At 45.3% G+C, this 15,600-nt stretch overlaps 1 protein-coding gene across 1 annotated transcript in view; it reads left to right on the plus strand.

The window, feature by feature from the left end:
* Positions 1–15,600, plus strand: part of LOC114585000 (uncharacterized) — a 29,075-nt gene that overhangs the window by 452 nt on the left and 13,023 nt on the right. Inside the window, exons 2-11 of the mRNA XM_028707275.2 lie at positions 1,075–1,223; positions 2,382–2,505; positions 3,278–3,371; positions 4,207–4,357; positions 9,275–9,437; positions 10,352–10,477; positions 10,956–11,018; positions 12,334–12,456; positions 13,214–13,369; positions 15,153–15,206. Of these exons, the coding sequence (XP_028563108.2) occupies positions 1,127–1,223; positions 2,382–2,505; positions 3,278–3,371; positions 4,207–4,357; positions 9,275–9,437; positions 10,352–10,477; positions 10,956–11,018; positions 12,334–12,456; positions 13,214–13,369; positions 15,153–15,206 (1,151 nt within the window). The 5' untranslated portion in view covers positions 1,075–1,126. The remainder of the gene's footprint in view (positions 1–1,074; positions 1,224–2,381; positions 2,506–3,277; positions 3,372–4,206; positions 4,358–9,274; positions 9,438–10,351; positions 10,478–10,955; positions 11,019–12,333; positions 12,457–13,213; positions 13,370–15,152; positions 15,207–15,600) is intronic.

The following is a 15,600-nucleotide window of genomic DNA, read 5'->3' on the forward strand; positions in this document are numbered from 1 at the left end:
AACAAACTGCTGGGGTGAATGGTTGGGGGCAGTTGCATCATGGCAAAGTTGGGGGGGGGGGCTCCAGTGTAAAGTTTGGGGTCACTTTAATTGTTGGTGAAGTCAGCAACGCTTGTAATGTACTAAAAACTAAGGTAAAAATGGATTATTTAAGAAAAATAGAGAAAATATGTGAAGCAGTCGAAAAAGATTGAAAATGGTAACCATGCAAGGGTGGAGGGTACTCTAAGGATTCAGGGAATCCTAAGTATATAATAATAATAATAATAATTAATAATATAATTAAAAATAAATTTATTTATTACAGTCATACCTCGGGTTGAAGTTGCTTCAGGTTGAGCGTTTTCGGGTTGTGATCTGCGGCGACCCGGAAGTAACGGAACTCGTTACTTCTGGGTTTCACCGCTCGCGCATGTGCAGACGCTCAAAATGACGTCATGCGCATGTGCAGAAGCGGCGAATCGCGATCCACGCAGACATGGGTTGCGTTCTGCTCTGGATGTGAACGGGGCTCTGGAACGGATCCCGTTCGCATCCAGAGGTACCACTGTATTTATACACAGCCCATCTGGCTGGGTTTCCCTAGCCCAGCCACTCTGGGTGGCTTCCAGCAAAATATTAAAATACAGTAATTCATAAAATACAATAATAAATGATGGTGATGATCTTTAATGTTTGAATTTAAATGTGAAATGTAAAACTCAATAAAAAAGATTATATTAAAAAAAATGTTGGTGAAGTCATGTCTTCCCTGAGTTTCCATTCCCCCCCATGCATGTTAGGAACATAGGAAGTGCACTGCCTTATACTGAGCTGGACCATTTGTCCATCTAGCTCAATATTGTCTACACTGACTAGTGATGGCTCTCCAGGTTTTTAGGCAGGAGTCCCGTCCCCCCAACCCTGGCTGGTGATGCAAAGGACTGAACATGGAACTTTCTGCATGCAAAGCAAATGTGCTATTGCTGAGTTAGAGCACATGATGATCGAAGCTGGTTAAAAATGGGCAGGTCGTTTTCCTCGTAGAGGCATCAGTGGCAAATGCCTTCTTTTTCCCCCTTTTCCTCTTTCTAGCCTTTGCCAGCCTTGACAAGTTGCACACTTTGGGAGTTACTCTTCAACAGTCATGGAGTCCACTAAAGAAGAGGGAAGTGTCATCTGGATTGATGAAGATGAAGCTGAGAGTTCCTTGGGGAGTTGTATTTTGTTGGCTGATGATGCAGGTAACTGCTTTTTATATATAGATATAATTCTCTCAGTAGAGTCTGAAAAGTTTCTTGTTTTGTCCTTTTGAACTGTGGGTGGGCTCCTTGTTCTTTGTATTGCTATAGAGTACAGTGCATGGGAAGCAGAATAAGAAAGTGAGTGTTCATTTAAAAACCAAACTGTCTTCTAAAAGCCCCATATCTAGGTGCTTGTGGCAGGCCAGGAAGACCTGGACAATTTGGAAAGAATTTGTGATTTTTGTCTTATTGTTACTTCTCTTGCACCATCAAGAGCTTGAAAAGGGAAACAAAACACACCAGGAGCATTTGTGGTCTTATTTGCAAAGCTGTATAAAACACTAAGGAGGTAGGGTCAGTGTAGAGTAGTGGATTGTACCTGTAAAGGATTCTTAAATCCCTCAAGCAAGTAGGTAACTAACTACAAACCTGTGTTGTTTTCTGAAATATTTTGGGCACCATCTAGTTCTTAGCTGTTGCAAAATTTAACTGTCAAATAATCAAATATTTATTACCAACCGCTAAAAAAAGTACAAAATATATGAAACATACAAAATCAGATCCTCAGAAGAACACAGGTAATAAGAGCTAACAATCACAGCAGGTCTAAGAGTGATTACATATTTGATATTTGTCACCTGATCTTTGTTAATGAATCGTTGCTATTTTACTATTGGGGCCACTGGTGAAAAGCTAAACAGAGCTGCAAAGGAAGGTGTCTTTTAAATATAAAGTGATTCTTATTGAAATTTAGTCCTGACATTCTTTGTTGATGCAGAAAAAAAATAAATTCAAGCAATCTGAAGAAACAATAATGGATAAGGCATAGAAACAACAATCTGGAAGACGAAAGGAAGTAATTTATACATTTTTAAGCTAAAGACCAAAATGAATATGTCTTAAAAGAGTGATGTTTCTACAGATTCTATATCTTGCAATTACTACTACTACTACTACTACTACTACTACTATTAATATTATTTCAAGTGAATGAATCAGTCTTTTTTTGGTCAGCCTGTTTTATAACTGACCAAAATGTGGTTTATGAATTTGCCCTAACTCTCAACACGCTCTCCTTTTTCTTTTAAAGCTTGAGGTCTGGGCAACGCCTTTCTAGAATTGCAGTGAAATGGTATTCAGTATTTTTTCCTTTTACAGAAGAGATTCCCTTGAAAAGGGAGAATACAGAAGAAGCTGTGGATGAGGAGGTGATAGTTACTTTCTGCAAGAGAGCAAAAGTGATGCCCCACGCAAGATACGACTGCCCGACCCACCCCTTTGAGTATGTATCATGCCACAGAGGAGAACAAAAGGGAATTCCACAAACACACCTCCTACTGGGGGAAAACCACACACATTGTGCTTAAGCACAGTTGCATCGGTACAGATCTAGTGGCAATATTTGCAGCCGAGAAGAGGGGATGGGGGACTTTTGGTGCTTCAAAAGTTGCTGGACAACAGATCCTGTTGGCCTAAGTAATTATGATCAGTCGTCTGGGGTGATGGGAGTTGTAGTCTAGCAACATCTGGAGGGTCAAAGGTCCCTGCACTTGGTCCAGAAGACTGAGGGTTCTTGACTCCCAAGCATTCATTATGTCCCTCCTTCAAATAGCTCCTGTAGCAAAGAGGCCAGATGTAGTCCTCCATATATCTCTGGCCCATGGAGCAGAATTCAACTAAAAATGGCCCCATGGCCAGTCCCATCGGCCTTTCTTAGTCCCGCTGTGCTCCATGCACTCCTTGAGTGCTTTTGCCTGGTTCAAGATCTTGCTTAACTGGAAGTGTGGGTGAGTGAGTGTAGAATTTTTTTTACCTTTGTGGGGTCAGAATCTATTGCAGAGAGTCACGTTTGCCTATGGCCCCTGCCACCAATGGCATGCAGCCCCCAGAAGCTTGTCCATGAGGAAATGCAAGCTTTGGTCTGAAAAAAACCCCCATCCCTCTCCTAGGGACATTTTATAACGAGGGACATGACAGAAGTTGAAAGTGCAGTGCATTGAAACCCTTTTATGATCTGCTATCACAACTTGGAGCTGTTTCTTGTCTGCTTTTAGGCAAGGGGAATGTGAAACATCTTGCCCCCTTGGGAGAAACGCAGAGACATGCAGCGAGTGCTACTGCTACATTTGTGATAAGGTTGCTGCAGAGGTAAGGACGGCTTTTGGGATGCGGGACTCCTATTTCTGCAGAGAGACCTTTGTCTCTCTAGAGTGGTTGGGTTACACCACAGGTTCCGATGTACCTGCAGACTCCTTCCTGGTGCCCACAGGATCCTGCCCCCTTGCTGCTGAAACTGGGCTTGAAAGCAGCCTTCTATTCCAGCTGATAGAAGTCATTTTCAAGCCTAATTGCAGTGCGGGTGGACAGTTTCAGTGTGGATGTGTTACACACTGATAGTGGTTAATTCGTCCCTCCGTCTGTGACTTGCTTCTCACACCCTGAAAATGCCCCTGTGTCACAATTAGGTTTGCAGGGGGGAAGGGAAGAGCCTTCTGTTGGCTCCATCTAAAGCAGGGCTAACATTTGGCCCTTTGGATGTTGCTGGACTACAGCTTTGTCCATCCCTGTCCATTGGTCATGTGGGCTGGGTTGATGGTTGTTGAAGTCCCACAACATTGGAAAGCCACAGGCTCTCCGTCCCTGAGTTGCCGAGTATTAAAAGCTAGAGACAAACACAAGAGACAAGAACAGCTTCCTTCTGTTCTGGATGTCAATATCCAGGGACATCTATATGGCTGCTTCTGGAAGTAGATGCTGGCTTTTGCTTTTTTCCCAGCAGGGTTGCACTTACATTCTCCCAAGGAAACTATCAAATACTGTTCCATTCTCTGCAGTTTCCTTTCTCCGCTTATGCCGTTATTTAATATGCTGAGGAAATGGTAGGTGCCCTCAGAGTGGGAACCATTTGCAGGCTGCAAGGAACTTACAGATATTGTGGATTTGATAAAAGTCCAACCTTCCTTTTTCCTTTTCCTTCCTCCAGTGTAAAGATTGGGTGACGCCTTCGTTTTGCCATTGCAATGCACACAACAAAAGCAAATTCTGGAAGGATCAGTGGAATTCTGCTCTCACTGGCAGTCTCTCTCAGTTCAACTTGGAGCTCTCAGAAATTGATGCCGATATCCAGCACGGGGGTGAGTGGAGGCACATCAGTGCCACCAAGAATTTATTGTGTTAAGAATAGGGGCAGTTTGTTGATTACATTTCTACCCCATCCACCTCGCAAGGACCACAAGAAAGTGTAGGTAAGATTCCTAGGTGTTCTCCACCTGGGCAGTGACCAGATCCAAAGGCCCAACATCACAGCATTTGCAGGAGAGGGTGGATATGCCCTCCACAGTTAAAAAGCGAGTTGTAAAGATGTTTTAAGTTTACTCAGTTACTTAATGCCGGTGTGGAGAGCCTTTGGCTCTGTGAATGTTGCTGAACAACAACTCCCAACATCTCTTGCCATTGGCCTTGCTTGCCAATGTTGTTTGGAGCTGTAGTTCCCCCAGGCTTGACTTACGAAAGAGAAATGTCTCAATTCAGAAAATCTGAAGATGAACAAACAATGATTTCCTCGTGGGGCCGTATACCATTATATAGAGCAGGGATCGCCAGATTTTGAATAGCTGAGGAACTTCTCTGCCCTGTGGGATGGAGACATCCAGATAATGGCTTATGTCCACCCGCTGCCTGGGACAGGCAGGGTCATACTAGATTTGTAGACCGTTGCTGGTTGAAGAGGCTCCTTCTCGGTTCCTTCCCTGTGTACCTCTCTCAGCTCTCTGAATAGCATCGCCATCTATCGTGGATCCTTTTTCTGGTTGCTGTGCTCTATTTCCAAGTGTCTTCTTCCACTTCACAGCTTCTGTCGAACAAGGGCCCTTACGGAACAACGCAATGCAGGAAATTGCTGAGCTTTTTTATACTTATTACCGCCCGAACTATGGAACACCGTCCTCTGGGTATGAGGCCAGCACTGCCACCCGCCATGACCACAAGGGGGCAAGCACACCCCGCATTAGGGGCAGGGAGGCTGAATATAATGCATTTCCCAGCACTTCTGCGTCTTGGTCCTCCCAAGCCTCTAATGCATCTGCCGCTCACCGGGTTCCCACTTCCACGGCAGCCTCTACCTCGGTTCTGGCCCCAGGCATCGCTCAGGATCTCTACCAAAGCATTAAACAGCCAGTGATGGGAGTGATCGAGCAGCTGAAGGCTGCAGTGGGTTGCATGCGCCCTAGGTCAGCAGATGGCGCAAGGTCAAGCAGATGGCACTCTTCTTCTGAGCCCTCTTCAGAATCCTCACCCAGAAACCACAAAAGGGCTAAGAGGAAGGCAGCTGACGCGTTCAGGAAGGTTGCTGAGCAAAGGGACACCAGACATTGCCATAAAATTCTGGGAAAAGACAAGAGGAATAGTTGTAAGCCTGCAGGCAATTTGGAGAAGGGAGCAGAGGGAGGACATTCGGACCAAAGTCCTTCAGACCTGTAAGCTTTTCAATCCCAATGACTATGAACCTCTTTTGGACAGAGTACTTTCCACCTTAGACCTTCAGGATCCAGTTCCAGTGCCTCCGCAGCAGCCCACTGGCGTTCATGGAGATGTTGAAGGTGCCCTTGGTAAACATTCCAGCAGGGGTGCTTCTCCCAGGTGACATTGTTCATCAGGATAGAAAGATGACCCTTCAAGACCGATTTCATGGCTCATCTGACAAAGCTTTGTGTAAGGCTCTTTGAGCTGCCATGGCTGCCTCCATTATGGCTCGGACTTCCTTGGTTTGGCTGCATGATTGGCTGATGAAGAATTGGAAAGCCTACCCTTAAAAGTTCTCTCGGTTGACAATACAAAGCAGCTGCTTTGATTGCGGATGCAACTTGGGATGCCGTTCAGTGTTTGTCCAGGGCCATCGCGGATGCAGTTGTGGCACGCAGGTATCTCTGGGTGGTGCATTCTTCAGTGGACTTGGCTTTTTGGGACACCTTTCAGTGACATCCACCTCTTTGATGAAGAGTTGCCGAAAGATGTATTGAGGAAAACCAAAAGCAAGAAAACATCCGTGCCTTCAGTTCAAAAGAAGCAGGAGTCAAGGCAACCTTGCAGGGGTGCCTCCTCTTCCTCCTCCTCTCATTCTAACACAGTTCTGTCCTGTACTGAAGAGTTCAAATTGGGCAAGCCCTTCTGGTCTGGGTCCCGGTTTCAAACTAAAGGGCAAGGCTCAGCATCCTACTGGGGGAGTTTGCCCCACACATCTAGGAGAAATGGACAGTGGTTTGATGCCACCTCTCCTGCAGTGGGAGGTCAGCCTCAGCTGTTTTCTCCCATGTGGGAAAGGTGAGCAAAGAATCTCTCTGTACTGAGGACAATAAACACCATATAATTTTCCATCAATACCCAGAGATACATTCCAGCCACCTCCCACTTCAAAAATCTCCCTTAAAACGGTGATCTGCCATCTCCTTGACATCCATGCAACTGAGTTCATTCCCCAGGGGGAGAGAAACTAGGGGGTTCTGTCATCTTTGCAGTGTTGAAGAAGTGATGTGTGGCAAACCATAGTGGACCTGAAGTATATCAGGTTTAGAATGGAGACCCAGTTTCGACAGGGGAAACCCTTTGTCTTGGAGATTTCCCAGGTTCCGTCAACTTAACTGAAACCTCTCCATGTTCTGATAACAACAATGCAAGAAGTTTGTCCATTTCTGTTATCAGAATAAGCATTAGCAGTATCCCCTATTTCCCTCCCCCTGGAGAATTCTCAAAACTCATAGTCTCAGTGGTGGTCTCCTTGTGCCTTCAAAGGATACATGAGTATCCCTACCTTGGCCAGGTTGTCTTGTCAGCAGGCATCTCTGGGCTAAGCAGGCCGTCATCAACACCTTCCAGTCCTGGGATTTTTAAATTGAGCCCTCTCCATCCGTCCCAGTCCATCAAGTACTTAGGAACTCAGACTGGCGCTGCCATTAGTCAGCTGAGAGGAAACAGACGCTGAGGCAGGATTTCACCAGTATCTGTTCCAAAAGGTCAGAAAATGTCATCATTATTTTCCCCATAAACCTGTTCTGTTAGGCTTCATTATATCCTGCACCATGGTTGTCGCACAAACCAGATTTTACATGCACCCCTTTCAGTGGCTCCTGTTGCTATTTCAGTTCACAGCAGTGGGAAGAAATTTTTTCTGTGGTGGCTCAAGCTGCAAAACCTCAATGGGATGGGGTGGGGGTGATGATGACAGTTGGACAGGAAGGCATAGTGTCGGGGACAAGTATTCCCAGGAACCTGTTCTCTGGCAGAGGCCCTTCACAGCATAAACTGGGTGGACTGCAGAGCTGTAGGCTTGGACCTGCAATCCTTCTCCAGCCTGGTCCATCAAGCTTACAGGCTTGTCAAGACTAATAACATGGTGGTGAAAGATGTTGGAGGCGGCGTGAGCCCTCCAACCTCAAGCGGAAGTTGCCCTGGTGTGTGCAGGGCACCATCTGCAATAGCTCTTGGTGGAACACGTCAAGGGCTCTTTGAAATCAGACAGCAGATTTTCTGAGACCCAGAAGAGTGAAGCCTGTCAGTCTGCATTCAAGAGTCTGACATGAAGGTTTGAACTACTTTGTAACCTCAATGTTTTCACTCTCTCATGTCACGCTTATTGCATGGCATAGAAGACACCGATGTTGTCAACAGCCTTGGCCTCTGGGCTGCTATAAAGTACATATTTATGCCAATCCTAACCAGGATTCTACCAAAAGAAGAAAATCCAGGTTGCACAAGGAGCAGTGAGATTGGTAGTCCTTTTTCGGCCATGGAGGCTGTGGTTTTGTTTTTGTTTTGTTTTGTCCTTTTTTTAAAAAAAAAACAACATCAGATCCTTGGTTCCTGCCTCCATTCAGGATTCTTCTGTTGCAAGCGACCTCGTTTTATCTGAAACCAGAGTGGCTCTGATTAGCTGGCTGGCACCTGAGCAGGTGACCCTTGCAAAATTAGACTACTCCAAGTTGGTCATCCAGAACGCACTCGTCACCTTTTTACTATTAGAATGCATGAGTCTTTGCAGGGAGTATTTCCTGCAGCGGCAGCAGCAGAGGAGACAGGTCGGCGGGCGTTAGAAGTGTGACTGCATTTACTCTAAGAGGGTCTGGACCTTGCACTCAGGCCAGCAATGTGCATGGGCATGAGGTGCCCCCTCGCCTTGATATTGTTACAGCCAGGTTGTCATCAGATCAACATGCACATCAAGAGGATCCTCAAGGGGGCATCACTGATTAGCCTGACCCCTGTCCACACGCTCCCAATTTGGAGCTTGCATGTAGTTCTCGGGGCGCTTACGAATGAGTCATTTCAGCCACTGCGTTTGTCTCAACATCTTTGAGATGTGTCTCTGAACTGCAGGCTTTCTCCATCAAGGACCATTTTGTGCATTTATGAAGAGGGTGTAGTAATCCTAAGGTAAAGATCTGCCCTGTAATTCCCAAGTTACTTCTTTGTTTTGGGGTTCACAATAGACCAGAACATTCAGAGACACAGTGGGCATACCTTGTGGGTGAATGTGGAAGCAAATAGGAGTTTAAAAAACATTTATTGTGCCCCACATTTTGGGAATTGCTGTGTGAGACTCTGAGACTCACACAGTGGGTGGGTAGCAGCAGGTTCCTTAATCTTTGATCTAGTGGGTGGCTCATCTGTGGCCCCCCAGATTTTGCTGGACTCCCAAGTTCCCACTATTCCCAGGTAGCATGGCCAGTGGTCAAGGATAATGGGAGCTGGAGTGCAGCAATGCCTAAAAGGACTACAGGTAATCCACCCCTGTGTTACTTTAATTTAATTTTTATTTAATGTTAATTGGATTTGATTGCTCCTCCTCCCAAAAGATGCCCAGGGCAGGTCACAAGAGTTTAAAATGGTTTAAAACAAATTACGATTGCAACAGTCGGATGGGCCCTATCAATATAACATTGCTAGAAGCACAGGAGAACGGTGTGGGATATCCGCCTCTTTCTGAGTGACACATCATGTATTGGGAAGAAATAAGCATTTTTGTTTTCTGCCACCCCCACCCCAATTCTCTGCTCTAGGGGTACTCCTGCAGAAATTCGTGCATGATGTTTCTGTGGAATATAACAAGTATCTGTCTGGAAATAGAATTGCTCCAGACTTCCCCAAATGCCTTTGCCATCGGAATTTGCGTCCTGGGCAGTGTGAAAAATGCAGCTCCTACCCTCTGTATACTGTGCACAGGTAATGTAGGAAACTCTGTCAATAAATGTTTACAAATGTATACCTTCGTGTCTGTTGTGGATATTAAGGCTGTTGCCCTACAGCAGTGTTAGAAACTCAGATATGTAAGCTAATCACCTAATGGCACCTTAAACCTGGGTTATGGTTGGCACAACGGATTGTCTAGGCGCCTTTCTTTTTTAAGCAATGAAATTTATTATCATTCATTTCATTTCTATCCTGCTTTATATTTCAAAGAAAAAGAATCTCAAAGTGGTTTACAGCACATTAAAATATCCAATAAAACATTCCAGAATAAAACAAATTCAAGCCTCAAGGAAAATATTTCAAATCCTTCTCTAAGCGACATTTTGCCCAATTTGTTTACCTACTTAATTTATGTAGCTGCCCCATAGCAGAAGTACTCGAGGAAGCCAGTGTAGTGTAGTGGTTAGCAGTGGCGGAGCTTCATGCTCTGGAACTGGGGGGCGGAGAGCAGGCGGAGGTGGGGCTGGCATACATCCTGGGGGCGTGACACGCTGCCTGCAGGGGCGTGGTGCCCAGCGCAACAGGGGGGGTGGCAGCTGCGATGGCACCCTACCAGGATCGCGCTGCCAGGGGTGGTGCGCGCTCCCCGCACTCCTCTTCCTCCGCCAGTGGTGGTTAGAGTGTCAGACTAGGACCTGGGAGATCAGGGCTGAAATCCCCATTCAGTCATGAAACTCCCTGGGTCACCTTGGGCCGTTCCTGGACGATGTATGGATACATTGCTTAGGCCTAGTCTACAGGCAGGTTTGCCTACATTTGCCCGTAAATTGTGTTGATTTGTCAAGATTTCCAATGGTAATAGCTCCCCCCCTCCATGATCAAGTGACAAATGTTGCAAAAACCTGCTCCATCTGCGACTCAGAAGCTTTTGGGTTTCATTTTTCTAGTTATGCTTCTGTTTCTGAACTCGTAACAGCCTTTCTAAATCTGGCTGAGAAAGAGAGACCCAAAACAGAGGTCATCATGCTTATGGGAGCAACCAGGGAAATCGCACTCCACAAGGACCTCACTCCGTAAGTAACCCAGGCAGATTTGCCTGGCGAGCCTTGCTTGTATCTCACTGCTATTGCAACTCTTGCCTTAACATACGTGGAAGATTGTTGGCTGAAGAGGTGGAAATGGAGTAAAGGGATAGGTGACGCTGCTCCTTTGGGTTTCTTTAGGGGGGAGATTCACAAACTGGTCTGTGAGCTTCATACCAGTGGTTGAAGATGGGAGACCTCACATCCATTGCATTTACTATTCATGCTGATTTTTAAATTGTATTTTAATTGCCACTTTTATTTCTTAGATGTTTCATTGTATTAGTTTGAACTCTATGGAGGGAAAACTCTGCAGAGGACAGAGACATATTGGGAAGGGCTGGGGCCTGCTCTACTCTTGAGCAAAGCAAAGAACCAAACTTTTTCAAAGGAAAATACCCATTTTACAGAAATGCTGGCAAAAACTGAGTAATGGCGCTTGGTGTTCCTGTCTTCCTTTCTTTGTCAGCTTTTTGCGAAACGTTGGTCACTTGGTGTCGCTGAGCCAGGCTGTGCCTTGTCTAATGTCCAGGTAAGGCAATCAGGGTGCTTAGTGCCTGGCTGCTGTAAAAAGCTCTAAATCAGCCATCCCCCCAACCTGGGGCCCTGCAACTCCCATCAGCTCCAGCCAGCACAGGCAGTGGTCAAGGCTGAATTGTGTTGCTGTCCCAAACAACTGGAGGCCATCCAGGTTGGGAAAAAGGAGTAGATGTTAGAAGGAATCAAGGAGGGGTGGGGAACAGAATTAAATCCATCTCCAACTTTTCACAACTCTATAGAATAAAAGCATTGCCACGCTTGACCTTGGCTTTGCTTTAATCTCTACAATTTTTGGGTGGTGGTGGTAATTATCTCCTCTTTCCTTACTCCCTGGAGTCTCATTAATGAGGGCATTGAAATATGTGATGCCTCATGTAATCTCCCTCAGCTTCTTTTTCCCCATTCACTTTCTTAACACCAAATGTAATAGTAGCAAAGGTTAATGAAGAGCAGACACGAACCCCTTTTGGGGAAACCTGTTCCCTTTTTTCCCTTGCTTTTAAATTAATCATCACTTTCACCTATCCTTATTTTAAGTGATTCTACCCTCCGGGAACTTTGAAATAGTGTATAGGGCATTTCACTGCATAAAGCTACTCTTGTCATTACTGAATAGAATTATTCAGAATGTAAGATCTTCATCCCAGTGGTCTGTTTAGGTGTAGACACTTTCTGGTGCAAAAAAAAAAATAGGTTGGGGTACGATGGTTAGTCCCACATTTGGAAAGGGTCTCCTGTGGCAGAGATCCCCTTCTCCTGCAGAAAAGTAGTGGGAGAGCCAGCTCATGCCCTCTCAACACCCCCTAGGATAAATTTAAATAAATGTGTTAGCTGCAGACACATCCCAGGCACTAGCCATGAGTTGGTTTCGCACGTGGTGTGTGTGTGTGTGTGTGTGTGTGAATGAATGTGAATGGATGTCTGGTGTGCAACCAGTCCCCTTTATCACTGAGTTTTCCTGCTGTACGGAAAAGGAATTTTGGAAAGCTGTCGTGCCTAGAAATCTTTCCAAAGTCAGTGGCCTCACAGCAGCTGATGTTGGGTCATCCTGCTTCGCTAGCTGATACTAAGAGAGTTTGCGGGCTGCCCTTTATCTCAGTAGTCTTGGTAGAGCATCTGCCTTGCATACAGAATATTCCAGGTTCAGTCTCCAGATACGGATAGGAAAGAGCCCGATCTGAAATTCTGGAGAGCTGCAGGGCTGGATAGGGGCTGGTGGGAGTTGTCCAAAACTTCTGAAGGGCAGCAGACTGGGGACAGCTGCTTCAAAGGTGCTTCTTTTGTTCTAATTAGTCATTACCTTTCAGGATCACAAGACGACTTCAGAGGCTGCTGGTGCTGAATGACTTTCCGAAGCCTCTGTATAACAAGCTCACCGGGTTTTACCACTCCATTCCTTTCCCGGTTCACTGCCATATCTTCTCAAATAGGTATGCTTCCTTGCTTGAACTGTGTGTTTGGATCTGAAAGGAATATATTCTCAAGATTTTTGGTTTCCCACCATGCATATTTATTTATTTATTTATTTATTTCACAAAATGTATATACTGCATGATTGGAAAAAGCCAGACAAACCTCAAAGCGAAAAGAATAAAACAGTAACACTATCAATAAAAACAGCTGTTTAAAACATTTTTTTATTTTTAAAAAATCAGTGATGAGCTAAAAACAGTTTAATACACATGTCAGTATTCCTCATACTTGGGTAGGCTTGCCTGAATAAAAATGTTTTTAGCAGGTTCTAAAAGAGCACAGAGATGGCACTTGCCTGATGTCAACAGGCAGGGGCTTCCAAAGTGTAATAATAAGTATTGTGTGGCACCAGTAAATAGTGTCAGTTCTGCAGATCGAAGCAGTTGAGTGGGTATATATGGGTAAGGCAGTCTTGCAGGTAAATAGCTCCTAAGCTGTTAAGAACTTTATATACTAATCATAACACCTTGAACTTGGCTCAATATCACATTATAAGCCAGTGCAAGTCTATGAGCAAAGTCCCCCCCCCCCAAAAAAAAACACCCTCATTGCCGCAGTATTAGCTGCCATTGCCCTATTGCCAGTGTGATCTCTTGAGAACACACTCACGGCAGTTAGCCTGTGACTTGAAGCAAGGGTGACAAGATTCCTGGCACACTGCTCTCTGTGATTTGATCCTAAACCCACATAAACACGGCCTCGTTTTCATTTCAGCCTGAATTTCGCTCCCTGGGATCACTGCTTGCTGATCTCCGTCTTGAAAGGACAAAATGTTACTGGCCAACGGATGTTGAAAGGGAAGAAAGAATGCCTTTGTGAAACAGTTGCCGTAGTAGAGGCACGAATTGAAAGGATGGAAGGCTGCAGGCAGTAAGTACCTATGGAACAGCGGGAGCATAAGAAATGACTCCAAAAAGCAAGACTAGCCCAGCGTTTGATCTCCAACTACAGTTGTTCAGATCCCCCTGAGAAAAGCTCACAGGCAGATAAAAGAACCTAGCAAATTGGCTTGCCCCAAGGTGGACCCTTGATCCATATAGCTGAATATTGCCTGCACTAGCTGTCAGAGGCTCTCCAGAGTTTTACTATTATTTATTAAATTTGTATACCGCCCTTCATCTGAAGATTGCGGTGCAGTAAAGGGGACAGTTCCATTCCAACCTGAATATGTTGTTGGGAATTGAGCTCGGGATCCTCTGCATGCAAAGCAATTGCTCTATCACTGAGCCAAGGCCCTTTCCCTTGATGGATATCACCCTCCCCGGTTACCTGTACGTGCCATCTGCTTGTTTCCAGTTTCTGCACGCTCTTGTCTCAAAGGTGTTTGCCATAAACTTTCAGAAACTTGCCTGATTTTGGTGGCTCTTGCTAAATCATCCATAGCAATAAAGCTTGTTGTGAGTGGAAATGTGCTCTCGGATTGAATATTTAGTACTGTAACCACAAGCGCTAGCAATATTTTCACAATAAAACCCAGTGATTATAAAAACAGCTAACAAAAAGGAGTAAAAAACAAACTTCAGGAAAGGAGGGGTGGAAAGTCAAGAAGAAACTATGTATGATGTATAAACTATGTATAAATGCTTTGGAATCTCTTTGGAGAATTATAAATTATATTTTTAAAAATTAAAGCCCTAGAGGAACATGACCATCTTAGGGGAGGGGATCTCTTTGGCCCTGTGTGTTGAAAACACTATTCCTTTTGCTAGTGTGGCCTGAGTCACACATCATGGTAAGCCCAAAGTATGATTTTCTGGGACCATTCAGACGTGTTGACTGCCATAGTGGAGCTCCCTGGTCCTTTTAGCTCAATGCAGCAGGTTAGCTAAACCAAGGCTTGGCTTAGAGTCTTCTCCGAACCCAGATATCTCATAAGAACATTAAGAAGAACCTATCTAGCATCTAGTCTAGCATCCTGTACTTAAAGTGTCCACCTGGATGACTGTGGCAAACCCTTAAGCCGGACCTGAGCCAAGAGCCTTTTCCCCAGCGCCACCGTGGATGGCTCAGTTGGCAGAGCATGAGACTCTTAATCTGAGGGTTGTGGGCTTGTGCCCCACGTTGGGCAAAAGATTCCCGCATTGCAGGGTGTTGGCCTAGGTGACCCTCATGGTCCCTTCCAGCTCTACAATCCTACGATTCTATGAACCATTACTGCCACTGGCTGTGGAGGAAGAGCGGAGTCATGATGGCCGGCAGCCATTAGCCTCACAAATTCGTCCAGTCCTTTTTTGGAAGCCTTTTATGTTGGCGGCTGTCACTGCCTCATGCGGGAGCAGGTTCCACAGTTTCCTTCTTAACCACAACATGTAGCCAAGAACAAATCTTGACTATTGATCATGTTTAAGGAGGAGGGAGCTTAAGGATTTCAGGTTCAGATGACACGCTCAGCCAAGCCTCGGCTTAGCTACACCACACTGAGCCTGAAAGCTGTGAGGGTGATGAGGAAGGAATAAATCTCCTCCCTTGGCAGCCAGTGCTTTTGCACTAAGCCATGGTTTGGCTTTCCTGACATGTAAATGCAGCCTGTATCAAATCTTCCTATGGCGTTACTCCATGCCCTTTGGAGTAGTCTCTTGCAACCACTTGGGGAGCCTTCATCACTGGGTGATCGCCCTCCATTCCTGTCCTAACGCCTTTCATTCTTCCCCAGATACAAGGAGCTGATCCGTTATTTGAAGGTGGTGAAATGCAATGATTCCAAGTGGTAAGCGATTTGAAATTGCTCACAACTCTCCGTGGAGGGTTTATTTTAATCTTCTGTTTACTGATGGGATTTTGTTTAAAGCTTGCACACCTAAAATCTTTAAAACCAGGGGAATCATAGCTTGGGGCTCTCGATAAACAATAGTGGCCATGTCTTTACTGAATTAGGAAGTGAGGAGATCAGGTTTTAGTGAGTCCCAAGTGTTTCCAGGCCTGGTGAATGTAGGGCTGGGACTGACACCCTCTACTGAAACAGAAAAGGGTGTGCAAAATGGACCCTTTGCTAATTTGAAAGGCTCTTGGTTGCTTACATTTCCTTTTTTCTTTACGGTTACATATTTCCACCTAGCAGTTTAGGACGCCTTAGTCTTAAAGGAATGTAGGAAGCTGCTTTG

This window comes from Podarcis muralis, chromosome 14 (assembly GCF_964188315.1).
Source record: "Podarcis muralis chromosome 14, rPodMur119.hap1.1, whole genome shotgun sequence".
Classification (NCBI taxonomy): domain Eukaryota; kingdom Metazoa; phylum Chordata; class Lepidosauria; order Squamata; family Lacertidae; genus Podarcis; species Podarcis muralis.